Source organism: Xiphophorus couchianus, chromosome 4 (genome assembly GCF_001444195.1).
Source record: "Xiphophorus couchianus chromosome 4, X_couchianus-1.0, whole genome shotgun sequence".
NCBI lineage: Eukaryota > Metazoa > Chordata > Actinopteri > Cyprinodontiformes > Poeciliidae > Xiphophorus > Xiphophorus couchianus.
Window position 1 is genome coordinate 28,571,277 of NC_040231.1, and position 16,247 is coordinate 28,587,523.

Consider the following 16,247-nt stretch of genomic DNA (forward strand, 5'->3'; position numbering starts at 1 on the left):
CAGCATTCCTGGGCGAAACCTGTCAGTTTATTGACGTAGCGTGACATTCTCTGTCTCTTCTTTTACAGGCTCAGTGGAAATAGGTGAGTGTTTCTATTTTCAATGCAACCTTGTTGGATTTAACTTTTTCTGTTGTTTCCTTCCCATTTGTTACTCCTTGTTATATGTGGGTCTGCCCACACACATACAGAGAGGCGCGCACACACAGACACTGTTTGACTAACACTTTCATGATAGTAGCCATGGAGAAATTTGTTCACTTTGTGCTCCTCCATAAAATAGTTCTTAGCAATGACATTTGATCTACTTTGTCAAGTAGAATAAATCCTCTTTGTATGAACTAAGCGCTGTGTGGGGGCAATGATTTAGTTAGTTTTGACAACCACATTTTATTTCTTTTCTTTTTTCTTTTTTTTTACCATTTTCTCCTCCTGTACTTCCTACCTTTGCACTGTGCTTCTGGTGCGCTGTAAACCTGACACACATCTGCAGACAATATTGATGGACAGCAACGCTGCTTCTCTTGGCCCACTATGGGTTAATACTTGCTTTAAAACAACATCTGAAGGGACACTGGAAAAGACTATTATGTAGAGGTTGTGCTAAAGGAGTTAGCCTATCAGCAAAGCAATTCAAGCCTAAAATAATATCTGGATGCTAAACATGTTGCGGCAGCACAGACGTCCCCAACGCTAACGTTAGCTTCCACAGTCCACGGTTGTAAAGAAGTACTTTTTTCAAAGAAGTTCCATGAATGATCAGTTCCTGAAAGACTTGAAAGCTCAATGAGTGTAACAGCAAACCTGATGGTCAAATAACCTAAATAACAGATTAAAAATTTATATTTTGTTGTTGAGCTCATATGTCTGTTTACTCAACAATTTAGCAGCTAATAAGTATTTGAATTGAAAATGTTGCTAATTTTGACTGTGGTTTTTGATTTAAATGCGATTATTGATTACAGACCCTGCAATTAACTTGATTAAAATTTTAATCAGATTCCACCACCAATTTCAATATCTGCTGTTTTGAACAGAAGCACTTCAACTTTAGTTGTCGCATCGGTTTCAGTGATTTTTTGAATTAAAAAATAATAATGTATAAAATTTAGCATTTCCCTAATTGTCTACCTTAGTTATATGACTATAGTGTGTTAATTGAAAAAGGCCTTTCTTTGGTTGTGACAGCATGAAATACTGAAGCTGTATTGCATAACAGTGTTACCAAAATTCCTTTGATTATATCTGGCAATATCATGAGCAACCTGAGCAGGAAAGCTGCTGCTAGGATCAACTTTCAGGTTGTTTTTGGTTCTTTTAGATGGTTTTGGCAGCTCAAACCAAATGGGCTAATCCAATCTTTGACCTTCGTTGGGTTTCCTCCCTCATCTATATGAAGCCGTTGGTTCCAGCCAGTTATGATACTGTTGTGTGACCAGTGATGGAGACAAATGGACTTGCGGGGCCCAGCTGCCCGGGGCGGTACTGTGGCCTCATGCTGGCACGCATGCACCAACTCGTACTTCTGCTTGTGAGAGCGTTCAGTGACAGAGGGTAGACTACTGACAGGCTGAGGGATGCTAACACTGCTGGGCAGAGAGGAGCGCAGAGGGAGGAGAGAAGACGGGGATCATAGCCGAGAGGGAGGGACTCGGGGTTAGTGGTGGCAAACACACATGCACACTTCAGTGTGCCAAATGTGCTTTTCTTTTTATGGTTTGATATCATTATACATTAGAAAGTCCTTTTCTCTTTTTTTTTTTAAAACCAAACTCTAATTTTTAGGTGCATTTGTTGAGCATCAAGGCTGGTAAAATTTATGCCTCTTAGTTTAAGTCCATTAGGTTAAAATTTTGCCAAACTCTTGGTTTTTCATGTAATATTTGTTTGTTGCAGTCTCTGTGTCTTTTGACCAGTTTTATTTCACCTGATGTAACATTTGGCATGCCGGCATCAGCTTCCTTCTGTGGCTCTTTTATAAATGTTTTCTTTTACATGAACTCTGCCTTTGTTTTTCTGTGTCTTAGTTGTTCCAGTACACGCATGTGATTGTGCAGCTGCAACAAAATGTTCACAATATCTTTGCTCAGAAGCCTGAGTCTGGGTGCAGCAATGTTTTGATATGTTTGATTATATTTAAAGTTATAATTTATGTGCATTTTAACACACTTTGTGGGCTTGCTGGATGGTGCAGAGCCTTGTAAAAGCATCAAAGCCCCTGACCTCGTTCACACTCTAGCTACAAACCTCAGTGTGTTTTACAGAGCACTAATATGATAGGCCAAACACAAAATTGTTTATCATTGTAAAGAGAATGCAATGAAATGCATCCCATCTCCAGATAGAATATTAAAAAAAACAGTTGTACGTACAAATATCACTTTGTCAATCAAATCAGAGCAGCTATGTGTATACAATGTGAAAAGATGTTTAATATTTTTAACTTTAAGAACTACTCATCGAATGCAGAGACAACTATCTATTAATATTTTAACAGTTTACCAGGTTTTATCAATACATTCAATTGGCTCTTGATATGGACCAGAATGAAAATGAGTTTAACATTTGTTCTAGCAGAACATCGTCCTAAACGTACAGCTCGTTAGTAATTTAAATCAAAGCATATTTATGTATTAGAAAAACCCATTTTAAAGTCCAGAGCTAAGTCCAATCAACAACCTGAGACATTGTTATTCACAGATAAAACAATGTTGTTCTATTTTGAAAAAAAAGGGGGGAAATATCAGTCTGTAAGTATGGAAAAACTAGCTGAAACTAGTTTTTCAAAGGGTATGAAGAGTTTTGCAATCCTCTATAATGTAGAAGTAAAATGACATATTTACATAATCAAACAAAAACCTTAATATCAGATGCCGTAGAGCATGTCATTTCTTTGTAATTCTGAGCTTTTAGGTTGCGCATTAACCTGTGTACATATTAATTTAATTCACTGGTCAGCTGCACAGACAGTGGTTTATGGCACAATACAGCTCGGCTTAGGCTAAAATGAATAAAAGTGTGTGAAGGAGCAAACCAATGTCATGAAAGGTTTTCTACCCTCCCTGAGTCTCTGATGCCTTTTGTTGTGCTTCTGTGTTGCAGGTGGGATCCCTGAGGATGAAACAGGGCGACCAGAAGAAGATACATTTGGGGTGAGTTTTCTCTTTAAAAACATGGTTGAAACGGCTGGTAAAAAAAACTCACAATCTCGGTGGAGAGATGCTTTTGTTTCCTGCAAATATTCCCTAGCTTTTGTTTTGTTTCTCTGAGTTTGCTTTAACATACTTGACTTGAACACTGAAAGGTTTGCACACAACCAACAAAGCACTGCTGGATAATGCAGAGGGCAACAAACAGCATAAATCACTAATAGTGATTTTAGCTGAATATTTGATTGATTATTTTACCAATTGTTCTGACAATTAATCAGATTTTTTTTTTTATTATTTAACCACTTAAACCAGGGGTGTCAAACTCCAGTCCTCCAGGGCCGCTGTCCTGCAGTTTTTAGATGTGCCACAGGTACAAAACACTGGAATGAAATGGCTTAATTTCCTCCTCCTTGTGTAGATCAGTTCTCCAGAGCCTTAATGACCTAATTATTCTGTTCAGGTGCTGCAGCAGAGGCACATCTAAAAGTTGCAGGGCAGTGACTCTCCAGGACTGGAGTTTCACACCTGTGACTTAAACCTATTTTCTTACTACTTTAAAAATCCACAAAAAATGTAAATAAATAATTCAGTTCTCTTTATTTTTTTTTAAAATAAGATAATCAACATTTTATTGCCTAAAATGCAATAACATTACATTCCTTTAGACACTTAATAATTTGTAGCAAAGGATGCATCTACAGCTAACAATGATTCTTCTAACATCAACGTATAAAAAGCTCAGCCGTTTCTGCTTGACTAATCAGCACAGTTTAGGACTGGTCTGTTTTTGTACAATGGTAAAATAATAATCACCTTTTGGATATTTACAAAGAAGAATTTATTTATTGAATGCAAAACTTGTTTATTTTTTGTTCAGTCTTGGCTTAGTTAATCCTCCGAGTGTGTTGTTCTTTCAGCAAGTTACCTTTTTTGAGTCTCCATACTCGTATATTTAACGATTAATCGATTACTAGATTAGCTGACGATTATTGATACAGTCGATTAATCACAATTAATTTCATTGTTTCGGCCCTAAAACTGAGCATACATGTGTCTCCTGGGTGTTTAATCTTCCTCCGTGAACACCCATCAGTTTGTTCATCAAGACCCAAAAATGTCTGTGTACAGCACATAAATCTGCCACTGTGTAATGCATCATTAAACAGCTCCATATTTCCTATATTTTCCCATATTTTTCTCTTTCCAATGTGCCCCAGTAGATAGAGCTAACCTTTAATGGGCTCCTAATAGACTTATAAATGGCAGACATTTTGACATATGAGAGCAGGAACTGCACAGGTGTAATTAATAACATTCATAATGGCTGCTGTCAGTCTTCTGTGACAGTTCTCCTTTCATGGGTAGACTGCATACCGGTCATTGGCATGCCATCCTCTCATACCTGATGGAAGTGAGCCACTGTGGAGTTATTAATTAAACATGTGTTTCTCCTGCTATGACCACTTCCCTGCTGGGAAAAATTGCCGCAGTACCATTTACAACACTGAAGTGTAATGTGTCGCTGCTGCGACTCCCGTTAACACAGAGAGTTATTTTTGAAGCCTTTTAGTAAAATTATAGAGGGGAAAAACGACAGGCGTTTAAAAAAAAAAAAACACCGATAAAAGTTGTTTTCAGAATCTAGTCAAGAAACGTAATAAGATGTCACACTGAAAACAAAGAACAGAACACTTGTTTTCTCTTTGTAACATTAGAAAATGTTGTATTATAAGACAAAACGGAAAGAAAATATCTAAGAGTTCTGGGACTCGCACCTGAAACAGGCATACATCCTTTTCCACGCAAAGGTTGTGATCTGTGAAAACAGCATGATGGGAAAATAGCATTGTTACTTTGGTTCTGCTGTTGAGTCATCACAAGCCAAGTTCAATATTAAATCAAAGTCCGCAAAACATTTCATCAAAGTTTTTTCACCATCACATTCCTTGCTTCAGATGATCACCACGGTGATGTGGACCAAAGATTAACACATAAAATATGAGGCACTGAGTAATTGCTGTTATTTAAATACCATGGTGATGCCATGTACCATACCATACCATACCAGTGGTACCATACCAACTATACATGAGTTGCCACTTCTGGAAGACCTTGTACCTTTTGGGGTGAGTTTTCAGGTACTACCAAGATGTTCTGGCTATTAATGTACAAGTCAGATGTGACTCCAGCAATCGCCTGACAAATCTAGTGGCTGACGGCCTGGCTCAAAATATGGCTCCTTCATCCCGGTGCAAAGCAGTTCAGGGAATAGACTGCCATACATGATGGCTGGATCTTTGTAAGTCAATGAAAAACTTACTTTTGCAAATTCAGTCTACACAGACATGATGTACTGAAGCTCTCTTCCGCTGTAACCTGGACTGGACAGTGGCGTTTATTTGTCTCGCAATACTCTGGCTACCAAAATGATGTTTTGTAGACTCATAATTTTGGTAGTCACAAATGATTATTTAACTTCGTAAGGAGGGGGTTAAAAAACCCCAACTAACTACTGATTGTGTCACACTGTTTGCTTCTCAGGCTGTGGCACTTTTTCAAACAGGAGTGACGGGTCAGTCACACCAAAAGTAGCTGCACTCTCTGACTGCTAGGAGATTGAGTTCACCTGGTTCTCAAAGGTGCAGCAGAGGGGAGTGGCTACCTGGCAGGTCGCCAGAACATTGAGTGAATATAAGGAAAGAAATTATGTGCTGCACCTCTTGGCTTTCCCTAGTTTTACAAATGTTTCATTTCTATTCTATAAATACAGATATATTTTAATATCATTTTTAAGCATCCTTTTCAGGTTACAGCTAGGACATTAAAAACAAGAAAGACTTTAATTTAAAGTGTGAGAGAGAGATATGTCTATTATAAAAAGCTACAACCTTTCATACAAAGGCAGTTGCATTGAAACACAGAATGACAAGTTGTAGGAATCGTAATTAAATCAGACCATACAGAGCTTGTTCAGGAGATGGAAGCAGTGTTCAATCTGAACCCCATTCTGCCCACCAGGTTTGATTCTGAACATAAAGACTGTTTACATGGTGCAATGTTAATCAAAGCAGAAATCACCTCATTTCACCCTGGTTTGATTAGACCTATTTTCCTGATTGCTCTCGTCTTACCCCTCCTAGGTTACCATCGCCGTGGGTCTGGCGGGCTTCGCTTGCGTCCTCCTCCTCGTCCTTTTTGTTCTCATCAACAAGTACGGCCGACGCTCCAAATTCGGTATGAAAGGTGAGTCCACGCAGCCAGCTGGACGAGGGAGAGAAGCCCAAAAAGCCGCTCCCGTTGCTTTGCCTTTCTGGCTGATGTGTCTCGGTGTGGAATCAATTCCGCTTGTAAATCTTCCCAGGCCTTGCTGAGCTGAAAATCGTTCACGAGTGACAACTGAAGCAGTCCCACGTTTTAGTGCAGGTTAAATAAGCAGATACTTCATTTTAGCTATATTCCCTGCATGGAGTCATTTGGGGAAAAAAAATGTTTCCCTGCAGTAGGAAGAAAGTGTATTAGGTAGATTTTTATTGCTTTTTTCTTTTTTGCTCGTACACAAAGTGAAATAACAAAATTTTTCTGGTGAGGACATGCAAAGTGATTGCTCAATTCTGTCATTTTGTGTTTTTTGTGTCTTACATTAACACGGCTTCTAAGTAGAGATGCGCTGATCAGAGTTTTATGCCTCTAGTTTTTGTAAAGCTGGCAGCTGTTTATTTTCCCCACTGTGTTAAAAGAATGTATAAGGGAAGTATTCACATTGTTTTTATAGACTTTCTGCCATTATGGCTCAAAAATCACTTAAAAGCTGCAATATGAAACTTTTATGGAAAATGTCTTTTACATATTTCTTAAAATTACCATAATGTCATGACAGAATAAGGAATCTGTAGAAAGAAAATCTGTTGGTTAAATGAGTTTTGCCAGTGCTCCAAGTACTAACTGCAGAAATACACCACTCAGTCAGAATCGACCAATCAGAACCAGCAGGAGGGTCTTTGCGCTGTCAATCACTCTCGCTCTCCACCCCACTTCACTCCCTTCCTCTCTGCTGCGCTTGAGCTGGTTCACCGCAACATAGCCTGCCACAAATGCTTAAAGCTAGTTAGCATGTTCACCAATGACAGTGGATAAACAGTTCTCCTGAAATGGTGAGTTGTTTCTCCACCATTACCACATTGAGCAGTGAGTACATGAGCATGATTGACAGCACTAAGACCCTCCTCCTGACTCTCATTGGTTGTTTTTGACTGGGAGCGGAGCATTTCTTCAGATGGCAATTAAAGCTCAGGGAGGAGGTGGAGGAGCTCAGTCTTTTCAGATTATCTGTCTCATAACATACAGTCACAACATGGTGACAGTTTTAACAAATATGGAAAAAAACATATTTTTGTAAAAGTTATGTACTGCAGCTTTAACATAAAAAAAATGTTAAAGCTGCTAATGTCATCCTATATTAGCAGTTAGGTACTTATTATTTCTTAAACAGTGTTTTCATACATGAGACCTTTGAAATGGTTTTCAAAACTTATGACAGAGATTGAAAACTTAAAAGGTTAAAACAGAGAATTTGTGCTGTGGTCACAACTCTCTCTCGTACTTGATCTCTTGCAACCGGAATAAAAACTCAACACTGTGCTTTCGTCAACTATATAAAAGGAAAAGAAATACTACAATGGCCAACTTTTAATTTTCTCTTAGCCACAGAAGTATTATTGCTATCACTTGATGGCGCTTATGCATAGCACATTCACTGATCTGAAAATTATGCTTTCCTTTCTTTCTTTTTGTTGTTGAATTTTCATCAAGCTCAGGATCACTTGATTCCGGTCAGCAGCTGATTCACTCGGCACATCTCCGCTCCTGATGCTTCCGGAAACGTTGGGTGTACTTTGCTCTGTCGATCATGTCGAGTATCCGCTTCAGGCCGGCTCCAGATGTTGCTTATCTCCTGGCTGTTGGTGTTTTGACAGACGGAAATGGCTGTTGTTGCTCTGATCTAGGAGTGGATCAGGAGCAGAGGCGAGACGGGAGTTCAGTTCCTGTCGGTTCATTTCTCATCAGACTGAGAAGAAGAGTCGACAGCGTGCGCTTGCGTTTGATTTGACGAGCAGCTCCGTTTGTATGTCGCTGAAAATTTGCCTTAACGTAACCAACTCTCTTGTTTGTTTGTCGTTTTAAGTACGTCGTCACTTCTGTCGTCTCAAAAAAAATGCTGATGAATATTAACACGGCACTCTGACCCTCAAACATCCCCTCTTCTTCATTAAATGCGTAAAGTACGGCGCCGAACCAGAAGAGCGACTGCCACCTGTTAATTACCTATTTTAGAGGATTAAAGATTATTTACCTGAGTAAACATCTCTGCTGTAATATTTCGAAGGGTGGCAATTAATGCAGAGGCCTAAAGCCGGCTCTAATCAAGGACAAGCCTTAATGAGGTTTCACACGCTGTTTGTTGTGTCACATTCATTTTTTTTAACTGTGTTAGCAAACATGGATCAAAAGCCTTAATACTCCATGAACTTTTAAATGCTTTTCAAAACTTTTTTTTTTTAAAAAATACAAATCTGATTCTAATGCATTCAAATCCGATACCCATAGATACAATCTAATGCTGCAAACTGTCTAAATTTGAAGCAGGGTAAGGCTGTTAATAACATCCTAAGCTTTCAATATAGAGCAGAGTTTAGCTTATTATCTAAAAATGGAAAAAAAATCAGTCTGCAAACTTACCAAGACATGGCCATCCATCTAGCTACCTAACTATGCTAATTAAAAACATAAAAAAACCAACTGCATTACTGTTTCAGATGGTTTTAATTCATCTTTAGAGTGTTTTTTTTATTAAGTTAAATATTGTTTAATTTCAATTTAGTTTTTATTAGTTATGCTATGAATATGGTTTTATATACAGTATTCATGTGGTCATACTTTGGTTAATTTTTAGGTGCAGAATTCAAAAAGGTCAAAGTGTTGTGATTATTTATACATCGATTGGGTAATGAATGTTCACCAGGAGACACATTTTCAAAAACATTTATTCAATTATTGTTGACCAACCAACTCTGGTGTTTTCTCCACACCTTTGCTGCCACCATTTTGTGGCTGGCATAAGTTCTGCCTGGAGGAACCATTTTTAATTATTTCAGTTAACAAATTATTTTCTCAATTATAAACTTTGTCAGTTTTAGTTGATCCTGATCTGGAGGAGCTGTAGCGATCCACAGCTCAGGTGTGAGACTGTTGACGGAAAAATATTTTACCCTACCTTAGTAGGAAAGGCAATTTATCCTGGATAACTAAGCAGGATAACTCTGTCCTGTTTAAAGTTTCCCATAAATCACAAAGGGAACACAGAAACATGATGGGGGCGCTCTGGTCGTGACGAATCCAAAATGTAACTTGGCTTCAATACAAAGAGCAGGATAGAGTAGAATCTTTATTGTCATTGTATGAAACATTGCTTTTATTTGGAGAATTGGCCCAAAATGTCCCAATTAAAATTATACTATTAATAATTACTTATACTGCATTCACCCCTTGATAAAAAATTAACTGAAAAGTAAAATGGAAACCGACGGCGTCAAATTGACCACTTAGCGGCATTCAACATGGGGATAGCTGAAGGGTAAAAACCGTTTCTCAGCAGTTTTTGTGTTAGAAAACAAAAGGCACTTTAAGTGCACCACTGTCATGGCGGTGAATATATTAACCTGATGAGATGTGAAGCTGTTCAACGCTAAATGAAAGATGACAAACAGAAGACGCAAAAAATATGAGCCGTCACCTTCACCGTAAATACGTACATACCCAGAGTTAGAATAGAGTGATTTAGATGAAAGCATTTTTATGTGTTAGTATGGCCTAGTCAAAGTCCAGATATAACTTTAAATGAGAGAGGCTTGCAGGTTGATGTCACCCAATTCTCTCCATCCAATCCAACGGAGCTTGAGCTATTTTGCAAAGAATAGTAAGGAAAAATGTCATTCTCTGAGATGAACACCTGAAAGTATCCGAACCTCCAGGTAATTTCACACATTATAGACAAGACGGGGCTGAATACTAATGCCAGTCACACTTTTCAGATATTTATTTTTTTAAATTACTGGGATCATTTTTGATCTTAAGCATTATTCACTGCGTTGTGTTGGTCTATCGCACAAACACCCAATAGAAAACATTGACGTTTGTGACTGAAGCACAAGGAAACCGCACAAAGCTCAAGGTGTGTGAATACTTTGGATTATTTAAAACAAAATGAACCCCGAATCAGAAGCAGGAAAAAAAAAAAACATAAGTCAGCAGGCAACAGTGACAAGGAAGAGATCACACACACGACTTGAGCAGCTGATTGAAGGCGCTGAGACTTGGCGTTTCCGTAAATGAGATCTGCTTGCTAATGATGCGCCCGCTGCACCCTAACTTTGTTATTTCTCTTTTATTCAAGTTACTTTATTCAGTTCATGTAACTGGATTTTGCACAGCAGAGGAGTTTATTTACATCCACCCACGGCCGTGAGTCGCTGTGCGTGTGTGTGATTTAGTTCAGCATCTAGTCTACGCAGCTTCAGAGAATCAATATGAATCTGGCTGTAAAACTCAGTCTGTCAGGAATCTGTGTTACTGCGCGGCTTTCCTTATTTATTTATTTAGTTATACTTGCTATCTAAATCGAAGGTGATGTACTGCTTCACATCTGCAGCAGCCCTCCTAGCATGTGGGAATTCTCAGAGCGGCCCTTTGCAGTCCTCTGAACACAAGGTTGCCTCATGGATAGGTCCAGACTTTATCTCTTAAACCACTGCTCATCCAGCCCTGCTTTGTAAGATATGGTAAAGGGGCAGTATTATGTATTTTCTAGGTACATGGTGCCATTTTATAGCACAACAAAATAACCGTTACCTTTAGTTGTAACAAAAATGCTTTAAATATCAAATTGTCACCTTCCTAAAACAATGGCTCGATTAATTTTTTCGTTTGCCTAAGATCTCTTAGAAAGAAAGCTTTTTTTTTTTTTTTTTTTTTTTTTTTTTAGCATTACTTTTGGCAAAAATGTTATTTTAGGAAGCTGACGAAATATGACTTAAAAGAAATTTGACTTCCTAATTTAACGCTCCACCCATCTTTTCGTATCATGTCATATTTGAAGAAAATGGCAGATTTGACTTTATCATAATCTAATGAGTCATCAATGTCCATATGTACGTAGGCACCTCTGGCTCTGCCAGTGAGCAAGGGTATGAGAGGAAAAACCCAATCTGATTTCTGCCACCGATGAGCTGTAGCCATATGTTCAAATGTAACCAAAAAATGTTCAATGTCATCATCGACAGCTAACTTCCCCAGTCTGCCCTCCATTTGTGGAGAGAACCGAATAGCAGATGAAGTAGATGGATTAGGACTAGCTGACGTTGCTTCAGCCTGGGCCTGTTGAGCAGAGGTAGAATTGTTATGTTAATCATTGTTCATACTTTGGGGTAAATAAAAACCCACTTTTTTGAATTCAACACTTGTGTTTTCCATTTTGTACTGTTTGGTCCCAGACAATCTCTTGAACCTTTTTACTGTAATACGGAAGCTCAGAAACCTGAGGAGGAGCTTGGTCCTTGAAGGCGGAGCTAGGTCCATCCAGGCGTTTTGCCCTGCTGAATGGTTGCCATGGGAGATTAAAAGGTTTCTCAAACATGTATGAAAGGATGAAGGCAACTACCTAGGTATATTTTTGATGAGGGAATGACATAAGATGATGGATAGCTAAAAAAAAAAAAGAAAAGCGTTTGAGTTTATATAATACTGCTCCTTTAAGAGAACCAGGCCCTTTTATCAAAGGGAATCTGAGCATTCTCAGTGGAAAGACATTTGCTAATCACTTTTGGCTTCCTGATGAATCTGTTTCTCTAACGTAGTTGGGACTTTGCTGCCTTGTTCAATATAATGAATAGTTTTCTGAGTGACTGTAATGATGCAGGGAGAAGCAGCACCTTGAAGCGCGAGTCATCTAAGCCGGAAGAACAAGACACTTTTTTATTTATTTATTTATTTTTTTTGCATGAATATTGAATCATTTTCAGAGTGCTTTCATTCTTTAGTATAAAAATAAAAAAAAGAGAGATAAAAATCAAATACCTCTATACAGCATTGCTTCCATGTTGTTCACCTTTACAGTGCAATGTTTTGGTAAACAGGTTGCAAATCAATCGTAATCGCTCCGCGGTTCACACTGCTCCTTCCGGTTGCCGTTTTGACGCCGGACCAGTTTGGCTTTAATAGAGATGCCGCAGTCTTCTGCTGCCACCGAGAAAAGATTGAGGGGAGCGAATGACCTAAAAAGTCTCTTTCAGGACCCCACACCGCTCTGAACAAAGGCCTGATTTGTCCACCGTGTGTGTTTTCTCCTTCCACTCTTGTTCTGGAGAATCAGCTGGGAGGCTTGAAAAAGTCATTACCTTTGGATGGAGCCATAATAGATTTTCGCTCCACTAAATCACCGTGGCTATTTTGGTTGTTGGAGTTTGATCACCGACCGTTTCTGGCCCTCCAATAAAAAAAAAAAAAAAAGAAAAGAAAAGTCTTTCTCTCTCTCTTTTTTCTTTCCCTTCTTTTTTATGTGGCTGTATATAAAGGTGTGTGAGAGGATGTGAGGGGAATTGGGTTTATTTTCTGGTGCTCCACTGCTGCCCTCCATTTCCACCCGCTTTGCTTTTTGTAGATCCCTTGTGGTTTTATGAATGATACTTTAAGCTAAATGAGCGCATCTACTCAGACTGCAGATAAGCCGCTCTGCTAATCAATATTGTGTCGCCTCGCCTCCTGGCTAAAACGCCCCGCAGTCAAAGCATCAGACTCATCTTTCAAATGATGATTCACACCAGTGGGCTTTGAAGTGCCTTTTTCCACGGATTTCTGTCAGCAGGGAATCAATAACGCTTCTTTAGAAGAAGACATGTCAGTAATCAGCATTGTTCTCCCTATCATTTTTTTTTTTTCTTAATAGTCTCTTGGAAAATTACCTCACCCCTGTTGCTGGAAGTGTGGCTAATATTTGTCGCACTGTATCCCCAGGCTCTGTCTTTTCATCCTTTATTTGCTAAAATGACAAAGGTTGGACTTTGAGTGAAATGCAGATGTACCGATCATCCAAATTTGGTGGCAGATTTCTGATCACTGATTTGATGTTGACATTCAGATTTTTAGTGGATTTGAGTTTGTCTTCGATCTGCAAAAAGCCACAGTAGCCGGCTGTTATTGCTATTAAAGCATGTTTTTTTGGGGGGTTTTTTGCACTTTTTTAGAGTATTTTTACAAAAACAAATCTATAACGTTGTTTAGTTGGTTTTATTTATGAGCGAAGTGGAATTGTTTTTCCGATTTGGCTGATGGCACCTGTTATGTTTTAATAGGATCAGCAGTCAGCTGCTGTAGCTTTCAGCAAATTAATTTCAGACGCATTGTTTCTACTCTTTGTTTAAGCGCAAAAGAAATGGAACTGCCTTGACAATTGAATGTTCATATAATGTCAAAAACAAAAATAACTTCTCAAAAACAGCCTAATTTTTTGGCAAGCCTCAGAATTTTGAAGTTTACCGCATCTCAAAATCTTTTTACTTTGCTTAATCTGATTTGAAAATAACTAGCGAGAGTCGAAGTTGAGGTTTGATAGAATAAAGCTGTTTTATCGTCATGTATTGCATTAACTCAATTCATTACAATTATACAGAACTATGATAATAATATAAAACAGCTCATTATCCCAAAGTTTGCATTTTAAATGCTCTTTATAGTCGCTTCACATGTTTAGCATTACTAAGTTAATGTTCCTAAAACAACTGACCTCATACTTTCAGTGTGATGTTTACAAAAGGTCGCATGTAACATGTTCCTCTTGGGGTCACTAATTACCACAAATACTGGGGGTCCATTGTACAAACTTTCTTTAATTTGCTGAAGTGTCACTCCCTGTTGTGGCAGACTGAGTTTTTATTTCTAGAAGCTTCCTATACTTTCTTAAACACTATAGTGCTACTGAATATAACAGATAACTTTTTCTCACAATCACACCTTCTGTACTAAAGACTGTGGTTGTCGTAGTGTTTGGTATGTTGCGTTCGTTAAACATTATTAGGTTTTCAACGACCAATCGCTAGTCGTAGCATTTTTCTGGGCTTCTCTGCTAAAAGTTTCTTATTGACTAACAGCATGAAGCTTTGCAAACTAACTGCAGTAAAAAAAATAAAAAAAATTTTGTTTTTTTTTTGTATATGGGATCTTAAAACTGAGGTTGGACATCTTGTCACATTGAACATACAGAAACCTTGGCGAGTTTTGTTTTTTTAAGAAATGAACCGTTTTAAAGACAGTTATCTCAGATCCTGACCAAATATAATGCAGGCTTTTGAATTTGAGGAAAGTTACAAAAGAATTTCTAAAAACAAATTTTATCGCCAAGTCTTCTGGCATTTATCAAATAGAATAAATTTTGGTGATTCTAACTGAGCGAGAAACCAGAAAAATCTGCACTGATTTAGCTTCAGACCACAACAAAAATAATCTTTACCAAATTTAAATATCTGGCATCAACAGTGCTTACCTTCTATTCCAGTCCTTATATCTCGTAGAGCTCTACTGGATAGATGCGAACTACATCTCGTTGCTTGTACTTGTGACAGTGCAATGACAATAAAGTTGAATTCTATTCTATTCTATTCAAATTCAAAAATACTTTGTTGATCCCAGCGGGAAATTAAATAACACTACGAAGGTACTTTTTTTGAAATTGAAAATAAAAAAAATACAGAAGCTTAAATTGTAGTGATTTTTATCATCGTGCTACTTCTGAATTATGCATACGAAGACAACCCTGAGCTAATTCTAACGGTCCCAGTGGGTTTGAGCGGTCCCCTGCACATTGAGCTGCGCTCTGCTTCTCCTGTGTGCGGCTCATCTCCATGAGCTGCTGAGTGTTTACATGAGCAGCAGATGATGCAGCTGCTATTTTTGGCTGCTTTTTAACATCGCATTTTGACTGGAAATGCAGTGTACACCGAGCACACACACACACACACACACAAACAAACAAACAAACAAACAGGCACGTCAGGAGGAAGTGACAGATGATGGGAACGGGGAGGAAAGTAGTCACCTAAAGAGTGATGGTTCCTAAACCAGAAAACTGTCTCCTTTTGCTTCGTTTACCTAATAAATCACGTCGCAAAAAGACCTGATGTACTTTTTTTTCTTTCGTGCTAAAAGTATTTTTTTCTCCATTCTAACATCAAATACTTTTAAACTCTAGCTCCTTATTTAGACTATTTACGGGAAAATAATTTTTTGCTTATAAGCTGGTTAGGCCAACTTGCGAATGGTTGGCAGTGACATCATCAATATTCAGATTGTGGTATTTATTGATGACGATGCATGTACTGATATAAAACAAATCATCAGACTTCGACATAGGAAGTGGACTGATCGCAGTTTTCTAGGCAATCACCAATATTTGAAAAGCCTGACCTGCCGGTCAGTCCTGATTAGAACTGATTAGGAATCAGTCCTAATCAATTTTTAGTCAGTCTAAAAACGGACTGTTTTTAGGAATCAGCCAGGTCTATCTTGTAGCAGACGAAAGGGACACTGTGGCTTATTTCCAGAACTTCGCCACCCTAGATAAGATCGGTGCATAAGATCGCTTTCACATGGAAACATCATGAACCCAGAATTGAAGAAATTGGTTCCAATTGATCGGTGCAACCCGTACAATACTTCTCACGCTCTTATAGACCCTATAATCCAACCATAGTGTTGGTGTTTTGGGCTTGCAGACATCAGGTTTGTTTTCATAAGAAGTCATAATTCTTATAGTCATAAAACTTTACCCTGATAACTATATTACAACAGACAAAAGAAATCGGAATCGGTAGGTCAGGCTTTTTAAAGATCAGTAATTGACAATTGCAGCCAGTGCACCTTTAGTGTGACCTGGCCCATCAACTCATTCGTGTTTGTTTTTTATTATTAAAAGCAAACTCCTGCCTCTGGCTCTTTTTCTGTGAAATATGGAAAGGTAAATGCTGCTGATAAGAATGAGGGAAAAACTTCC

General features: G+C 38.3%; 1 protein-coding gene across 2 annotated transcripts in view; it reads left to right on the forward strand.

Moving 5' to 3' along the window:
• ntrk3b (neurotrophic tyrosine kinase, receptor, type 3b) overlaps positions 1-16,247 on the forward strand; it is a 302,940-nt gene that overhangs the window by 166,948 nt on the left and 119,745 nt on the right. Inside the window, exons 9-11 of one of the 2 annotated variants that reach the window (XM_028014975.1) lie at positions 69-83; positions 3,102-3,151; positions 6,292-6,394. In XM_028014975.1, coding sequence (XP_027870776.1) covers positions 69-83; positions 3,102-3,151; positions 6,292-6,394 — 168 coding nt within the window. The remainder of the gene's footprint in view (positions 1-68; positions 84-3,101; positions 3,152-6,291; positions 6,395-16,247) is intronic. The other variant, XM_028014976.1, reaches the window with a different exon arrangement.